At 41.9% G+C, this 14,904-nt stretch overlaps 1 protein-coding gene across 1 annotated transcript in view; it reads right to left on the bottom strand.

The window, feature by feature from the left end:
• tgfbr1b (transforming growth factor, beta receptor 1 b) overlaps positions 1 to 14,904 on the bottom strand; it is a 71,941-nt gene that overhangs the window by 31,739 nt on the left and 25,298 nt on the right. The window contains exon 2 of the mRNA XM_071485586.1: positions 3,103 to 3,354. Within this exon, the coding sequence (XP_071341687.1) occupies positions 3,103 to 3,354 (252 nt within the window). The remainder of the gene's footprint in view (positions 1 to 3,102; positions 3,355 to 14,904) is intronic.

The raw sequence follows: 14,904 nt of genomic DNA, 5'->3' as shown, positions 1-14,904 counted from the left end.
AATTCAACGGCCCATTATACAGTAAATGTTAATAGGTCAAACTAAGATTGTCATCGTGACATTAACATAAAAAAACATGTAAAATTACCACCACATTTATTGTTTGTACTGTCTGAACATCAGAGCAGCCACTGGCAGACAGGCAGAGTTACTCATGAGAAATTTCAGTGCATCCATCAAAACAGGCTGCAACTAAAGGTGGGTGAGATTAATTTCAAATTACCTGAGACATAAAGCAGGGGGAAAAATACGACACTGTGCTGCTCTATTCTGTTGTCTTAATCAAAGCAGCCACTTGCATTAGCAGCCTTGCACACATGTAATCAATAAGAACCTCTTTACAGGCTCTTGTTGACTTGTTTGGATGATTCAGTTTCTCAAAGCTTAACGTGTGGCGGAGCACGGGAACAACAGGGTAATCACTCTCAAGGTTTTTGCCAGAGAGCTGGAAAACCTCTCTGATGTACCACCAATGGCCAGAAAAATGCCAGTGGCACAGACCTGTGAAAAATAAAAGACGGAGCTCAAGCAGAGGTGGAGAGTGAAAACCAGACAGTCCTAATCAAAGTGAGAGATGGTTTAGATACAAGGTAGACTCTCTCATACCCCCTTCTATCGTGACGCAGCCAAAAATCAGATGGGGAGAAAAGAGAACAAGAAGAAGTCAGATTTGTTTCTAAGGGGGCCTATATTCACTACATAACATCTGTGCAATTAAATAATAAAGTCTTGTTGCAAGAAAATGAGATCGTGTTTGTTTGGATGAGGACAAAGAGCGGACAATTCCAGTCCGTTTGATCTGTTGTTGAAATTCATTAATTACATTTTGTGGTGACCTCATAACACACTCTGGTTTGAGGTGCATGGGGGACATGGGCAGAGTTACCCACAGGACAGCAGTGGCATCCACATTTTATGAAACAGAACAGGCATGAACAATGACTGGTTGGAGTTCATTGCATTCATATCATTCTGTGGAAAGGCATATTAAAGTGCACATCACCATAGCAACAGTAGGTATGTTTCTCTCTCCGTTACCTGTTCACTCACTGACATTAACCTAACCATATGTTAACTAAAGCCCCGTTCATACAGGATTAATGTTACAGTGAGCGGTGGGGAGACGCGTTCACTGTGCTGCTCTGTAGCATATTGATATAATTCAGTGTGACTCATATTTCCCCAGGACATCTTCACCTCTGATGTTCAATGCAAATAAATGTGCACAGGTCTGCTTTGAAATGATAGAAAAGGATCATCCAGAATCATCTCAGTGTTAGCTGTCTGTACATTTATGGGTAAACCAGGAACTGCTAAGAGCTAATTCGCATATTTTGCTAATTTTAAAAATGAAAACAAATACAGCCACCTGTAACTGACCCATTAATTTTTTTTATTTTTATTTATTTATTTTTTAAAGGCACACGCTCACCTGTTGGATTTGATTTTTTATGTTGTCATATTGGTTCCTAACAGGCCTATATCTTGGTTTTTGCATGTTTCATCAAATTAGCAAAAACATTTTTGACTTCCTCCATTTCTCGCAAACAAGGCTGACAGAGACAAGTTTGTGGTAAAAAGTTAAACATGTGCATCCAGGACGGGAATAATTTCACCAACTAGTGCAGGTAATGTTAAAATCACTGCATCTTGTCTAGAGAAATAAATCCAGTCCAAATGGGGCTTTAGACTGCAAGTACACTTTATAAATGGATGAAGGATTAAACACAGCTTTTGTTCTCCCTTTGATAAGTGGCCATGGTACACAACACAACACAACACAACACAACACAACACAACCTCACTGAATGAAGTCTAATTTATTTTCTGCTTTTAATTTAAAAACAATTCATCAATGCCAATTTAAAGTGGTGAAAATCAGATTATACAATAATTAAAAATCTCAATTTAAAAGCTGTTTTTTTTTCACTTAATTGTGACAAACAGCGACAAACTATAAAGCAGGGCTGCAGCCCTTCACAGGTCTCGCTGCAGTGCTTGAGGGATTACTTCTTCTGCTATAGGGATCATTACACGTGACACAGTCTGTATTTCAGTGTCCCGTGTAACCTTGGTGATATCTTCAGGTAAGTGTATGTAAGACTGTCTAAAAGAAAAAAATAACTTTTTATTTTTTTTATCCAGCACGGCCTGAAATCTTGCATAAGCTGCATTACATAAATATATTTCTGATGGCAGAAATCTCAGTGCAAATTAGGGCTGCACAATTAATCAAAATATAATTAAAATATAGCCAGTTGCACTATCCAAATCACAAGAGATGCAATTTTTTTGAGAAATGTAAAATCTCTCACAATATTGTTGTTGTGCATTGTCAGCACCATAAATGTTGTGGTGCTACAGAGATGATACAAATCATATGCTTCGGAGTGAACATGATTTGGCACAAGACCCCAACGAAAATCCCAACATTATTTTGTTAAATTTGTTGATTTCACTGAAACTGAAATGCAAAAAGCATCATTCCACCTGAAATCGTGACTCATATCACAATCTTAATATCTGGCAAAATAATCTCAATATGATTTTTTTTTTTCTTTTAGACCGAGGACTAATTCATGAAAGTGACGTGCTCCTATTGTGAAGTTAGGGCTATAATACATATTCATTTGTATCAGATCATAGACAACTGTATGACAGTGAGACTCCTCTTCATACCTTCAGCATTTTAAACAAATGCGGTTTCAGAGCGGGTGAATTTTGAGTGATCGACTGGTGCTGTGTATATTTTCTGGTGGGTAGAAATAATAATAAGATCAAACTGAAGCAAAGTTTAAATATTTAGTGTCCGTATTATAATACGAGAGGTGGCCAAGGAGGAACTCGACCTAATGATTAGCACTCCTTTCGACAGAGGGGAAGAACTCATCACTGCTGAGGTGATGAGTTGGAACGAATACCCGCAGGATGTTTGTTCTTAGTCGCACATGGTTAGCCGCTGCTGTCATATCGATTTGTTCTTTCCTTCTCCTCATGCCACTTGTTAATGATGTTGGTGCACACCCCAAGCCTTTTGGGAAACTACAGTCGATGCAGTTGACCCAGACATACATTAACAGAAGTGTGTCTGTGTGTTTTTACCAGGGATGACATTGAGGTCGGGGTCTTTGTTGCAGTAGTCCGTAGTACAGCAAATAGGGTAAATGCCCGTGTCGTGTTTGGCGGACGGGGCGCAGATGAAGGGCCGGTCTCGCGGGATCAGTTCGTTATCGTGCACGCACTGGCGCCGGTCGATGGTCAGCTGGCTGCCCGACTTGCGGATGGCGACGAAGCAGACGCCATCTGTCGTGCAGCTGGAGTTGGCGCTGCAGCGGTCACAGTAACACTGGAGAGCTGCGGGAAGAAGAAGGGAGGAGAGAAGAGAGGGATGAAGAGTTAATAACTGAGACTTGACTTGCTTTTTATGCAAATGTCACAGCAGATATGAACATAATCCAGCAAAAGGTTATGTAGGTTTAAAACATTTATCTCCTGCACTTTTGTCCCATTTTAGAGACAAAGAAATTTGACATGTTGGCTTTACAGAGGTAAAGTTTAAACCTGCCAGAGTCATTTTGTATCTTTCACAGCTGACACAGACACTAAAACACTAAACCAGAATGTACAAGCTTCCACTGAGGCCAATATTGGCCACAGCTGCTGCACAGTAACACAGCTCTGAGATTTATATCTGCATTTTGAAACTCTGGAGGCTGTCTATGCAGAGAAAAATGGGACTCAACACTAATTTTTCATTTCTGATACGAATCTGAAATTCCTCTTTTATGACATGCGCTTTATTCTTTTCAGTTCGCTGTCATGCATCTCATGGGGGAATTCATCTCTGTATGCCTGAGCCAGGAAACCATGCAGCCTTAGTGCTCTGAGCTTTACATTTTCAAACCTCAGTCTATCCTCTGTGTTAGTTCATTCATACGCATTTTTTGGGAAATTTTTGAACAAAAATAAGCAACTTGGTGTGCACTTTTCTATTTTACCTTGTCAGATTGTAACAACTTTAAAAGGTAGGTGTGTAGGTGTGTATTTCACTGAACTCCAACACTTCAAATCAAGGCCGGCGATCAGAGGTTTCTTAACACTAGTACACTGCTGCCTCTGGTGTGTGTCTTTGTGTCTGTCTGGGTGTGTGTTGTGTGGGTATTTGGGAAAGATCTCTCACTGAGAGAATGTGAGACGTTACATCACTCCAGTCACTCACACACACACACACACACACACACTTACTGAGTCATTTTCCTCTGAACGTTTGCTCTGTTGCTGGCACTCTATGCATGAGAGACAGAGACAGACTCACACACACACACACACACACACACACACACACACACACAGCTGTAGTACAGCTGGAGAGCACATGGCCGACATCAGGAGAAGGCCAAGAATCTGATCGTCTGAGAGAGTGTTTTGGTTTTTGGCCCTGCAAACTCCACATATGACTGGAACTCAGAGTCGGGCTCTTTCGTAATCCTTTCCACAGAACGCTGTGTCATAAAAGTCAGTTTATTAATTTACTTGCTTGTCACGACAGACAGCCACAGCCACAGTTTCCAAGCTACACTCTGTCACAAAATGCACATGTATACTTACAGGGTTTGCGTGACCAGCAGTCAGTACGTTTTTGGCAGCTTACATGTGCAATATAATTCTAACTTTGTGTCAGTGCACATAATAGATGTCATAAAATTCAATAACTAGAATTACTGCCTCGCCTCCACCAACCGGTCAAGTCGCAGGAAACATCACAATCTCTCCTCCTGCTCCTGAGTTACAGCGCTGAATAGTGGCCACAGGTGTTTTTGCAGAACATTATGATGTCGCAGTGAAGTTGACCTTTGACATTTTGGATGTAAAATATCATCATTTCAATATTGTATCCTATTAGTTGTGTGTGTTGAATTACATAGGTATTAGTGTGTGAATTCTTGAGTTACGGCAAAAACTTGTTTCGTGAGGCCACAGTGACCTTGACCTTTGACCCATGACCCCCACATTCTAATCAGTTCATCCTTGAGTCCGAGTGAACGTTTGCAACAAATTTGAAGAAGTTCCCTTAAGGCATTACTGAATGGATAATCCAAAACTATAATGCCTCTGGTCACAGCTGTCCCCGGTGCAGAGGCATAAAAAGGTTCATGGTTAGACTGAGGCTTCTGTCTGAGTGACGTCCAGGCATCTTTATTTCAGTCACAGCTCTGACAACAGCTCTCATTCCATCACCTAACATCCATACCTGTATGCCTTATAAATTCCTACCTCCCTACATTAATCCTTCAGTTCTACCTGAAAGGCTTCATTTACTGCTATAATATAACAGAGACCTTTCAGTAATAGCACAATGTGTTACAATGTATTTTTTCTCTTTGCTTCATAACAATATGATGTAGAAATGTTGGTTCAGAGAGGACATCAGGCGTCATAATAAATATTGCATTGTGAATCCCGCCTCAGGCCAGCCAATTAAAGCACTCCTTTTTCTTGTGTACTGCTAATTAAAGCTAATGATTAATAGCAGCATCCTGGGCTCTCAGTGATGCCCCTCGCAGTCAGCGAGGAAAAAAGCAATTGAGAATTTTCAGGGAGTTAAAATGTAACATTAATTAATCAATTTCCAACGTTTCAACCCAACTGAACTCGTGTTATTGTGGTTGTTTTTTCTTTTTGTTTTCCTGGTGCTACTGATGAGGGCATCTTTAATTACCTCTACACACTGGGAAATAACAGAGCAGACAGTAACAGGGTCAGGAATGTGCCTAATGTAAGGAAGTCTGCTCAGCAATCCCTTAGGCCTCCGAACATTAGCAGTGGAGTGCTATGAATAAACCAGGTCACTCTCTCTCGGTGTCCTTGCCCCCAGCACAGGGTAGACTCAGAGCTCCTAGTCTGGTATCATCATGCAGCTCAGAAACACATCACGCATGGTTGGCCGGCTTAACACAACACACCTTCCAAGACAAGACCTTTGAATAATTAACAGCGTATGCACACAGTCTGTGGTGTAAAGGCGCCGCACATCGACAGGCACACAGAGGGCATTAACAGCATGAAAGGCACACCGGAGGAAATCTGCCCCGTGGTGCAACATCTTTACGGATTTAACTGCTGAATAATTAAATAAATGCCAGTAAAAGTGTACATTGCGTCACTTGGAAGAAACACACCAGCGCTCTGAGAACGCCGGTACAATCATCCAAGTTTTAGTGTAACAGCAGGTTTTCCCGCTCATGGAATTCATGGAATTGTCTGGAGGTAAATTCCAGACAGGAAAAGTCAGGGAGGTGAGTAAACGACAACAGCAAACAACAGCGACTGTCTGTGCATGTCTCTGTGTGTGGGTGTGTTTGTTTACTGCATATTTTTGCTTGGAAAAAAAAAGACAGATCAAACAGTGGATGACAGGAGACAACTAAATAAAAGCCAGCTGACACTGGTCTCCTCTGACTCAACCTCAGATATGTAAGATAAGTCCTGTCTGGTCTCTCTGCACGCGTGTACACACACACACACACACACACACACACACACACAAGGTATACCTTGAGTGTCTACGAGGTATGTCTCAGATGTCTATACAACAAACCAACTGAAATGTTCTGTGTGTCGTCGTATTAAAGGGCACTTGCTAACTGGAGGTGTGACATGCTGATGCTGACATGTCTGATGAGACTACACACATCACAGGCTTCAGTACTTTGGGAAGGCCACGTACTTGTAAGACCTGCTTTTAAGAAAACACAAGGGGCTACGTTGGAGGGGTTGTGTTACAAATGAAATATGATTCACAATGTCCGGTTCCAAATCCTTGAGATTGGAGGCTTGTCAGACGCCAACACCCGCACGGACCTTTACGAGACAGGATTTTACAACAGGGTTATTTTTCTTGATAACAATCATTTATCACCTGTCTTAGTAGAATTCCCTCATTCCCTTTCCATAGCAGTCTACCCGGAACGTGCACTTGCAGATTGGCCAACTTGCTGACACCGTTGAGCCAGGTTTGTCTTCTTGTTGCCAGATGACCCAGCGTTTGATTTGCTGGAGTCCCTTGTGTAAGCACCATTGTGGTTTCAAAGAGTTGTTCAAACTGAAAAGAATGAGGGCTGTTATTACCACAATAACTACTACTCAAGGTTTCCCATGGTGCTCTGCAGCTGGGGTAAGCCACCTCGCCTGTAACAGTCCACTTGTCAAATATGAATCCTTCAGAGATCCCCGATCTGGTCTCCTTAAATTCAGCTTTTGTCATATGCAAGCTATTAAAAGTTAAAGTACAAGTCGAAGATTCAGTTCAGATCTGTGATCCGCTGTTGTCGGGCTAAGAGACAGCTTTTAGTGGTAACTCCTAAATTAATTAACATTTACACTAATTCAGCTAGTCTAATTGATTTTTGCAAGCTTTGGCTCCAACCTAAAAAAAAAAAAAACTGGGCAGCAGCAGATGTGAATTATTGTCATACATTGCAATAACAGCTGAGATACACTGTCCTAATGGAGGTCCTGGTTGACGAGTGTGAGCTTAATGAGCTCAGGGTATTGATCTGAATTGGATAAAAAAAAAAAAGTTCAATTACTGCTCTCCTGTGTTTAATGTGCCACCTGAATAAAACATTGGCCTATATCACACAGCAAGTGCTATTTTTTAAAGAAATGTCCCAAATCACCCACTAGCTAAACTGACTGAGGAGAAAAAAGCATCTAGATCTAGTTGCCCTTTTCCACTGCAGGCTGCCAGCTCAACTTGACCTGTCTGTGGTAGGCACAGACAGTGCCTACAACATGGTGCTTTTTATGGTATCAGGCAGCAAGCGAGTTGAGGCGATGCCAAAAGGCGACATTAAAACACTGCAGACCGCTGATTGGTCAGACAGAATCGTCACAACTGCGACAGGACATTCCGATGAAAACCGCCATTTTTAAACTGTATGCCGCTCACTGCAGCCCATTGCATTTCTGTTAGTTATTGTACCACACCTTCAGTATGGCAACCTGCAAAACCACAGAGCGGTCGCTATGGTAACAACGTTGTATTGAGGGGTTAACGTCTGTAGTGGACAAAGAAGGACCTGGTACTGAAAGTGAAAGTCGAGTGGAGACCATGTGGTGGAAAAACACTTTCAGTGGCTAACCACTAAGATAACTACTAGCACAACTATTACTGTAAACAGATCATTAATCAGGTATTAGTATTAAGATCCTGAAAGGCCACGGAGGTGCCACTTGTCATTTCATGTTATTTTATATCTCGTATCATTTTGGACACTTGGCGGCGCTCTTCAGATGCACAGGAATGTACATGTCGGGCACAGATGACAGGAAGAGGTGGGCAAAGGTGTGCTGTGCGCTGTGACGCTGGATGAGGTCATCACCTCTCCCTCTTCAGTGAGACAGTGTGGACACGCACTCTGTGCTGATGGGCGTTAACTGTCGACCTGCATTTGTTTCGTCATGCAGATCATGCACCAGTCGGTGTAAAGAAGAACAGCAAAAGCAAACCAGAATAAAAGGTCTTTAGATGCAGACAGTGGCAGCTGAGTTTGAGTCAAAAACACAGATGAGTCAGCGAGCGACGCAGAGGAAAACGAAACACAAACAAACACACCCCAAACCTCCTGCTTCCTCTTTTCTTGTGTGTTTCTGCAGCATCATAAAGTGAGGACAGGTGCCGCAGAGTTTCAGGAAGATTTTATTAAAATGCAGTCAACCTACAGGGATTTCAGATTTCAATACCCGGCTGTACACTCCACACAAACAACCAAACAATAATCCACATAATAACACACCCTTGATCCTCTCCCCCGGGGGTGCAGCCTCTTACTTCTTATTAAGACGCCTCTCTTTCTCTCAGCGACTGTTTCTCTGTGTGAATGGCCAATTAGAGCGCTTGTATCTGCAGATAACCCCGTTCATAAGCACAGAGAGGACTAAAGAAGAAACAAACACGCTTCCAGACAGCTCAACTACAAAGAAACTGAAAGAACACCTGAAGTGCATGTACCAAACGGAACAACACATAAATTAAATACACAATAGCTCTAGATGTATAATTCAGTAGTATCTTCTTTAAGTTTTCAACATAGTCAGATTGAGCCGAGAAATGTCGTGTTTACCTGAGGTAGAATGCCCCCTGGACGCGGGCCCTTGGGTGCACTTCATTTTATTTCATCTTCTCACTGCTGACTGCAGCAGCTTGTTGCTTATCAAGGTTCCTGCTTATGAGAATAATGTCAGACATTTGTCTCTGAGATGTCTCGTTCCGTGATTGGAGTTTCGTTTGTGTTGCTCACTTCGCAGAAACAAAATGACACTTTCGACAGTTTTCACAGGGACCATTTCTTTTGGAAGAAATTAGTTCTGATGAAAAGCTGTGGGTTCTTAAGAGCAACAGGAAATTTGTATTTTGAATGCAACATGAGCTGCATTCAAATACATCTGAACAAATTCTCATTATTTTTATTAACTAACATAATAATATTTGAAAGTATACTGTCTATATGTTTAATCATAGTGATGAGGGTCAAGAAAAACCTACATTGCACAGTAGAACATCAGAATTGAGGACACTCAATTAAATTAGTGTGGGACTCTTGTAATAAGGACAGTTACAGTGTTAAAATGAGAACTGGGGCTGACATTCACACACAGTGTGCGTCTGATATGATTGAGGAAGTGTGAGAGGGAAGATGAACCCAAGGCCAGCTTCTTACAATGTAGTCAGACAGAACGTGGTTGACTAACCTGAGACAGCGCTCAGAATGACGCCAGCCAGACAGCCAGACTAAACACACACAACGTCGACCAATAGACTGCCTCGCTGCTCCCAAGGCTGCTCTGGCCTATTTTAACATGAAGCGCGTGCATGTTTGTGTGTGTATGTGTGCGTTAGGATGCTCCTCTGGGAGGTGGAGGTGTTTGGACAGAGTAGAGCTGTAGTTACACAGCATGCATCCAAGAGAAGTTTCTGACTATCAACAAGTCAGGGAGGTGTGAAGGCAGAGCGTGTGTGTGTGTCTCTGTCTGTCATCTGTGTGTTAGCATGTGTGTGTGTGCGTGTGTGTGGAATTTGAGATGCTGTCTCGTCATTAGCCTGGGTTCCTATTCTGGATGTTTGATTCTCCATCTCTCACACTCAGAGCTGTGATGTGAACACATTTCACTTGCCTGGTTAATTCACCCTGTGCTGTGTCCGTCTGTTGTCAGTGTGAAACTAGAACAGCTGATGTCCACTGGATGCAGCTGTGTTACCATCTGTCTGCCAGACACGACCCACTCCCACTCCAACCAGTGTCAACAGGACCAGTCACTTGCATCTTTTTAACATGAGCTGTGAGTGAGAGAAACTCTAATTGTCTCCATCCTGCCGTCTTCACGCACTGATCTATTTTTGCCTAACCAGCAGAGACAGAGTCACAGAGTCAAAGTATCTGTCACCACACCACTGATACATGAACAGCTACTGCTGATCTCCAGCACAATTGTGAAACATGACAAATTCAGCAAATCAATGATCAAAATAAAGCACCTTAATCCTGTAAAAGGATAAACAACCGAGGGAGGAAAGATCTTTTCCAGTTGCAGTATGGGAAGTGTAGGATCCAGGCTTGGTACGACTTGACTCATACTGGGAACTAAAAGTCAAAGTCTCGACCTCTGTTGCTTTGATTTGAACTCTCCTCTCACATGCTTCTGATTTTAATTCGTAGTGCACTGGAAGAACATTGGCTCAGGATGCATATAGTCAATGCTGATCACGTTGCCGCTAAGTGCTGCTTTCAGGTCATGTATTAGACAGAGATGCATCTTTCCTGAGGCAGGGTCATCATGTGCAGTGTTTATTAATGCAGACAAAGGCCGGCTGAAGAAAAGGGGGGGGGGGGGGGGGGGGGGGGGGGGTTTGGTAATGAGAATCAAGGGAGAGGAGAGAGGCCAGCCAGGCCGACTGTCAGTGTGGGTGCGTGTCATCTGGCAGCTGTGGGTCCAGGGTGCAAGCGCGAGCCAGGACCTCTGGAGCTCTACGCTCAATGAAATCAAGCAGAAATAGTCTGAGTTTGGATTTCACCGTTCCTGGATTTTGGAAATCTTATATCATCGTCTTCACTGCAACTCGCCACCTCCACATTTTGGCACAGCAGGTCAGACCTCCACCCACACAGAGTGTCCTGGAATTTCCCACCACTGTAACACTGTATTTGGCAACATCTAAGAACATGGTGAATTTGATTTTGAACCGGAGTCCTAAAGCTCACAATAAGCCAGGCTGAGCCAGCTACTCTACCCCCCTTCATGCTTTAAGTTCACTAGGCTGTGAAATGGACTAGAGAGTCAGAGTGGAAGTGGGAAGAGTGAGAAAGTAGGCCAGTTGTTCACTCTTGAAGTCTAATCCAGAGAATTTCAAATAATCAAGGGAAGAGCTCTCTCTCTCTCTCTCCTGTTTAGATCGGAACCCTGAGAAGCTGAAAGGCAGTTCACATGGACTCTGAACACCTGGCAGACAGATACACTCGCACTGGGAGCGTGCTGATATTTTTTTTTTTAACCAATATTTGTGTGCCAATATTTAATATGGTAACAATCCATTTTGCCCTTTCTGTTAAAATAATGATCTTCAGTGGCAGAGTTAAGACTAAAAGATTGATGTGTACCAGCAATATCTCTGGCTCTTAAATTTCAGGAAGGGCTGTCGTGATGCACCAGTGTTGACGATAACTGTGATATTTTAATAAATGAAATATTGATATTGTGTTAATAATGCACACATGATAACATTGTGATATCAGATATTTAGGCCTTGTGGACCTTTTTACTGTACATTAAGTGTAAATGATCTTTTTGTTCGCATTTGTACAGTTAGAGATCCAGACTTTCTCTCCATCTTCCTAAACAAGTAGTAGAGCCTAATTCATTTGTCAAAAAAAAGAGACAAAACTCATGATAAACAAAGTTAAACATGATTTTGACTGATACTATTATTATTTTTTCCCACATTTTCTGTAGATATCTTGATAATATCGTTATCCTGAAAACTTTTAGCCACAATAATCATGTAAATCTAATATTGTGACAGCTCTAATTTCAGGCTTTGCTTCTTTTCACTGTTTCACAAATAAAATATCTGTTATCTACTGTACGACAGAACACAAAGACATCTCCTTTGGGCTGCGAGAAAACTGTGGGAGGTGTCATCACTATTTCATTCACTAAAAGATTAATAAGTTTGACAAATATTCTCAATGTGAGCTCCACTCACTAGTTGTGTTTTCTAGAGACCTCAGCTTTCTCCTGACCTTAAACCAATGGATGGATCTGAGTGACGTAACAACTTGAACTGAGCAAACTACAGCATCTGCTGATGGGGACCATGAGATTTGGCTGAAAGCTCCGGAAGAGTAAGTGGCCCTTCAATTTTTGTCAAACTACTCTTTCCAAGGTCAAGATGAACCTTGAAGCTCAAGTTAACCAATTCCATTAACTGTTATTTACTTAATGAATAACTTGTGAATATAGCCAATCAAAAACTCTCATTAGTGGGTGTCAGTGAGAGTCACTGTGTTACAAAGTAAATCTGAAGATGGTAAGAAGGAACTTGCTGTCCGATAAACGCAGCAGTGAAAACTACAATGCAACTGCTGAAACACAGTTAAGTTTACATATAGTTTCTCAAAAGGAAACTACAACTACCAGTATTTCAAAGAAGCAGGAACTTGAGTAAGTGTGCACCGTATCAATAATTGCTAGTACTAGTGACTGCATGAGCTGTTCTGTATAACTAACAATTACCTTAATTATGTGTTTCTAGATGAATCTGATCATCATTTCAGTTTACAACGATATCAAACAGAGAAAAGCAATAAACTCTCTTTTGACTAATGTTGTGTTTTAATTACACATATTTTTCATTGACCTTGGTTTTGAACTGTTAGGTTTTGGTATGTGGCCCAGATTTTCTTTGTGGTCCCTCCTTTTTTAAAGCAACCTGGATGTAAATGCGAGTGAATGGCAGTGCCATCTGGAGGTTCAGTCTGTGCTGGACCATCGGAGCCTGCGCTGACTAACGCCGTTCCCAATACATTGATCCATGAAATAGCGTTTTACATCCACGTTACACATTGTGCATTGTTGGCTGTGGGAGAGCCGGGCAACAAAGGAACAATAAATAACAAAGCTGCCCGTCAGCAGTTAGAGGCCGAGCCACACGTATCCCTCGCTCCACCCCTCCTCTCTCTCTTCCTCGCCTAGTGCTCTCCTTAATTGCATCCCCCCGTGACAGTCTCCCTCCCTCGTCCTTTTCTTTTAACCTCCTCTCCTCTCCTCTTCTCCTCTCCTCTCCTCTCCTCTCCTGACCCCCTCCTCCACTCCCTCCCCCCCCCTTTCATTTGTGCAACAATAGAGGGGAAAATGCTGAGATGAGTTTCAGGAACAAATAAAATAAAGGAATCTACAAGCAGCGGGCAGCACGAGTCAATATTTCAGGATACAAGCATGAAATTAATTCAGCTTAATCTGCCCAGCTGTGGAAGTGTTTGCATCTGAGCCTAGTGTGGGACTGACACAGTGTTTGCTAACAGTGACAGGGTACAGACATTATACTGGAGGCTGTGTTCGCACCTCTGAAGTTCATGCAAATCACCGCCTGCAGTGAATAAAGCTTCGGGTAAGTGGTGTACTACAGAGATGGGACGTTGTATTTTCTCTAGACAGTCGATAGAAAGGACTTGTGAAGGATATGCTGCTCTTGTGTCCACAGAATTTGATTTGAATGTGTATATGTCGGACCTGCATTTGTGTATAACTGTTTTCTGATGTCATTCAAAACATTTCAACACAATCTCATCTGTCTGACTTTTCAATTATTCTTGTTGTCTTATAGATAATTTCACTCGAACGTCTCTGTAACTAAACGTGACATTTCTCTGTGGGTAAACAAATGGTTGATTCACTGAGTTCTTGTTTTGTTTCGCCTCTAATAGCTCCCTGCTGGTGCGATGGATAGATACTAAACGAGAAAAAAAAAATACTAGTGACAAAAAAATGTCAGTGATGAACTACACAGAGAACAGCTCGAGAACACAAGATAGGTCCATTGTAAAGCACAGACATGATTGGTTGACTGTACAATCATTATCTTCCTTAACAAGTTATTCCCGCTAAGAAACACATTTCAGCTCGGATCGGTGCGTCTCATCTACAGAATAACAAACTATTTTTTCTTTGTGTTTCTTTGTCTCGTCACTGCTCCAACAAAGCTTGTGAAGCAGAAGAAGAATGCAATGGTCGTCCTTCAGCTTTAAAAGCTATTCGAGAAACACAGACGCAGGTTTAAGCTTGGACGGCATGCAGCAATTAAAATAAGTATAGCCACATCTATTATAACATGTTTTCAACGGTAAAACATAAACATTTCTGCAAAACAACTTGGTTATGTTGGAAATATGCCTGCTGAAAAACAACTGAGCCAGCTGGAAAACACTTGAACCACCGCAGAGATGGAGCCGTGGTGCAATGAAGCTTTTCTCAGTAGACATCCAGGGTAATAAAGCCAGCTTTCACATTAATAATAAACATATAAATAAATAAAAATCAATCTGAATCATTACACAGCTCCACGTCTATGTGGTCCAGCAGTATGGCTGAACAATTCATCAAAATATTATGGAAATGGCAATATAAGTGCAATCTTCAAATTGTTTCACAATGAAGCACTGTGGTGCTACAAATAATATTCTCCAGACGTTAGGGAACAGAACAGAAATGACATCATCATCATGGTTTTTTTCCTGTGAAAATGCAAAAATGACCATTTCAACTGAAATCCTGAGTCATATATTCCAATTCCTGTTCCAAGAGTTAACCACCAATAACGTCCTCTTCCCATTAGCTGCATTAGCTGGC

Source organism: Trachinotus anak, unplaced genomic scaffold (assembly GCF_046630095.1).
Source record: "Trachinotus anak isolate AG129_WGS33_773 ecotype Australia unplaced genomic scaffold, CSIRO_AGI_Tana_v1 ptg000009l, whole genome shotgun sequence".
Taxonomy (NCBI): Eukaryota; Metazoa; Chordata; class Actinopteri; order Carangiformes; family Carangidae; genus Trachinotus; species Trachinotus anak.
Note: the sequence above shows the minus strand (reverse complement) of the source record. Positions and strands in the feature narration are given on the sequence as shown.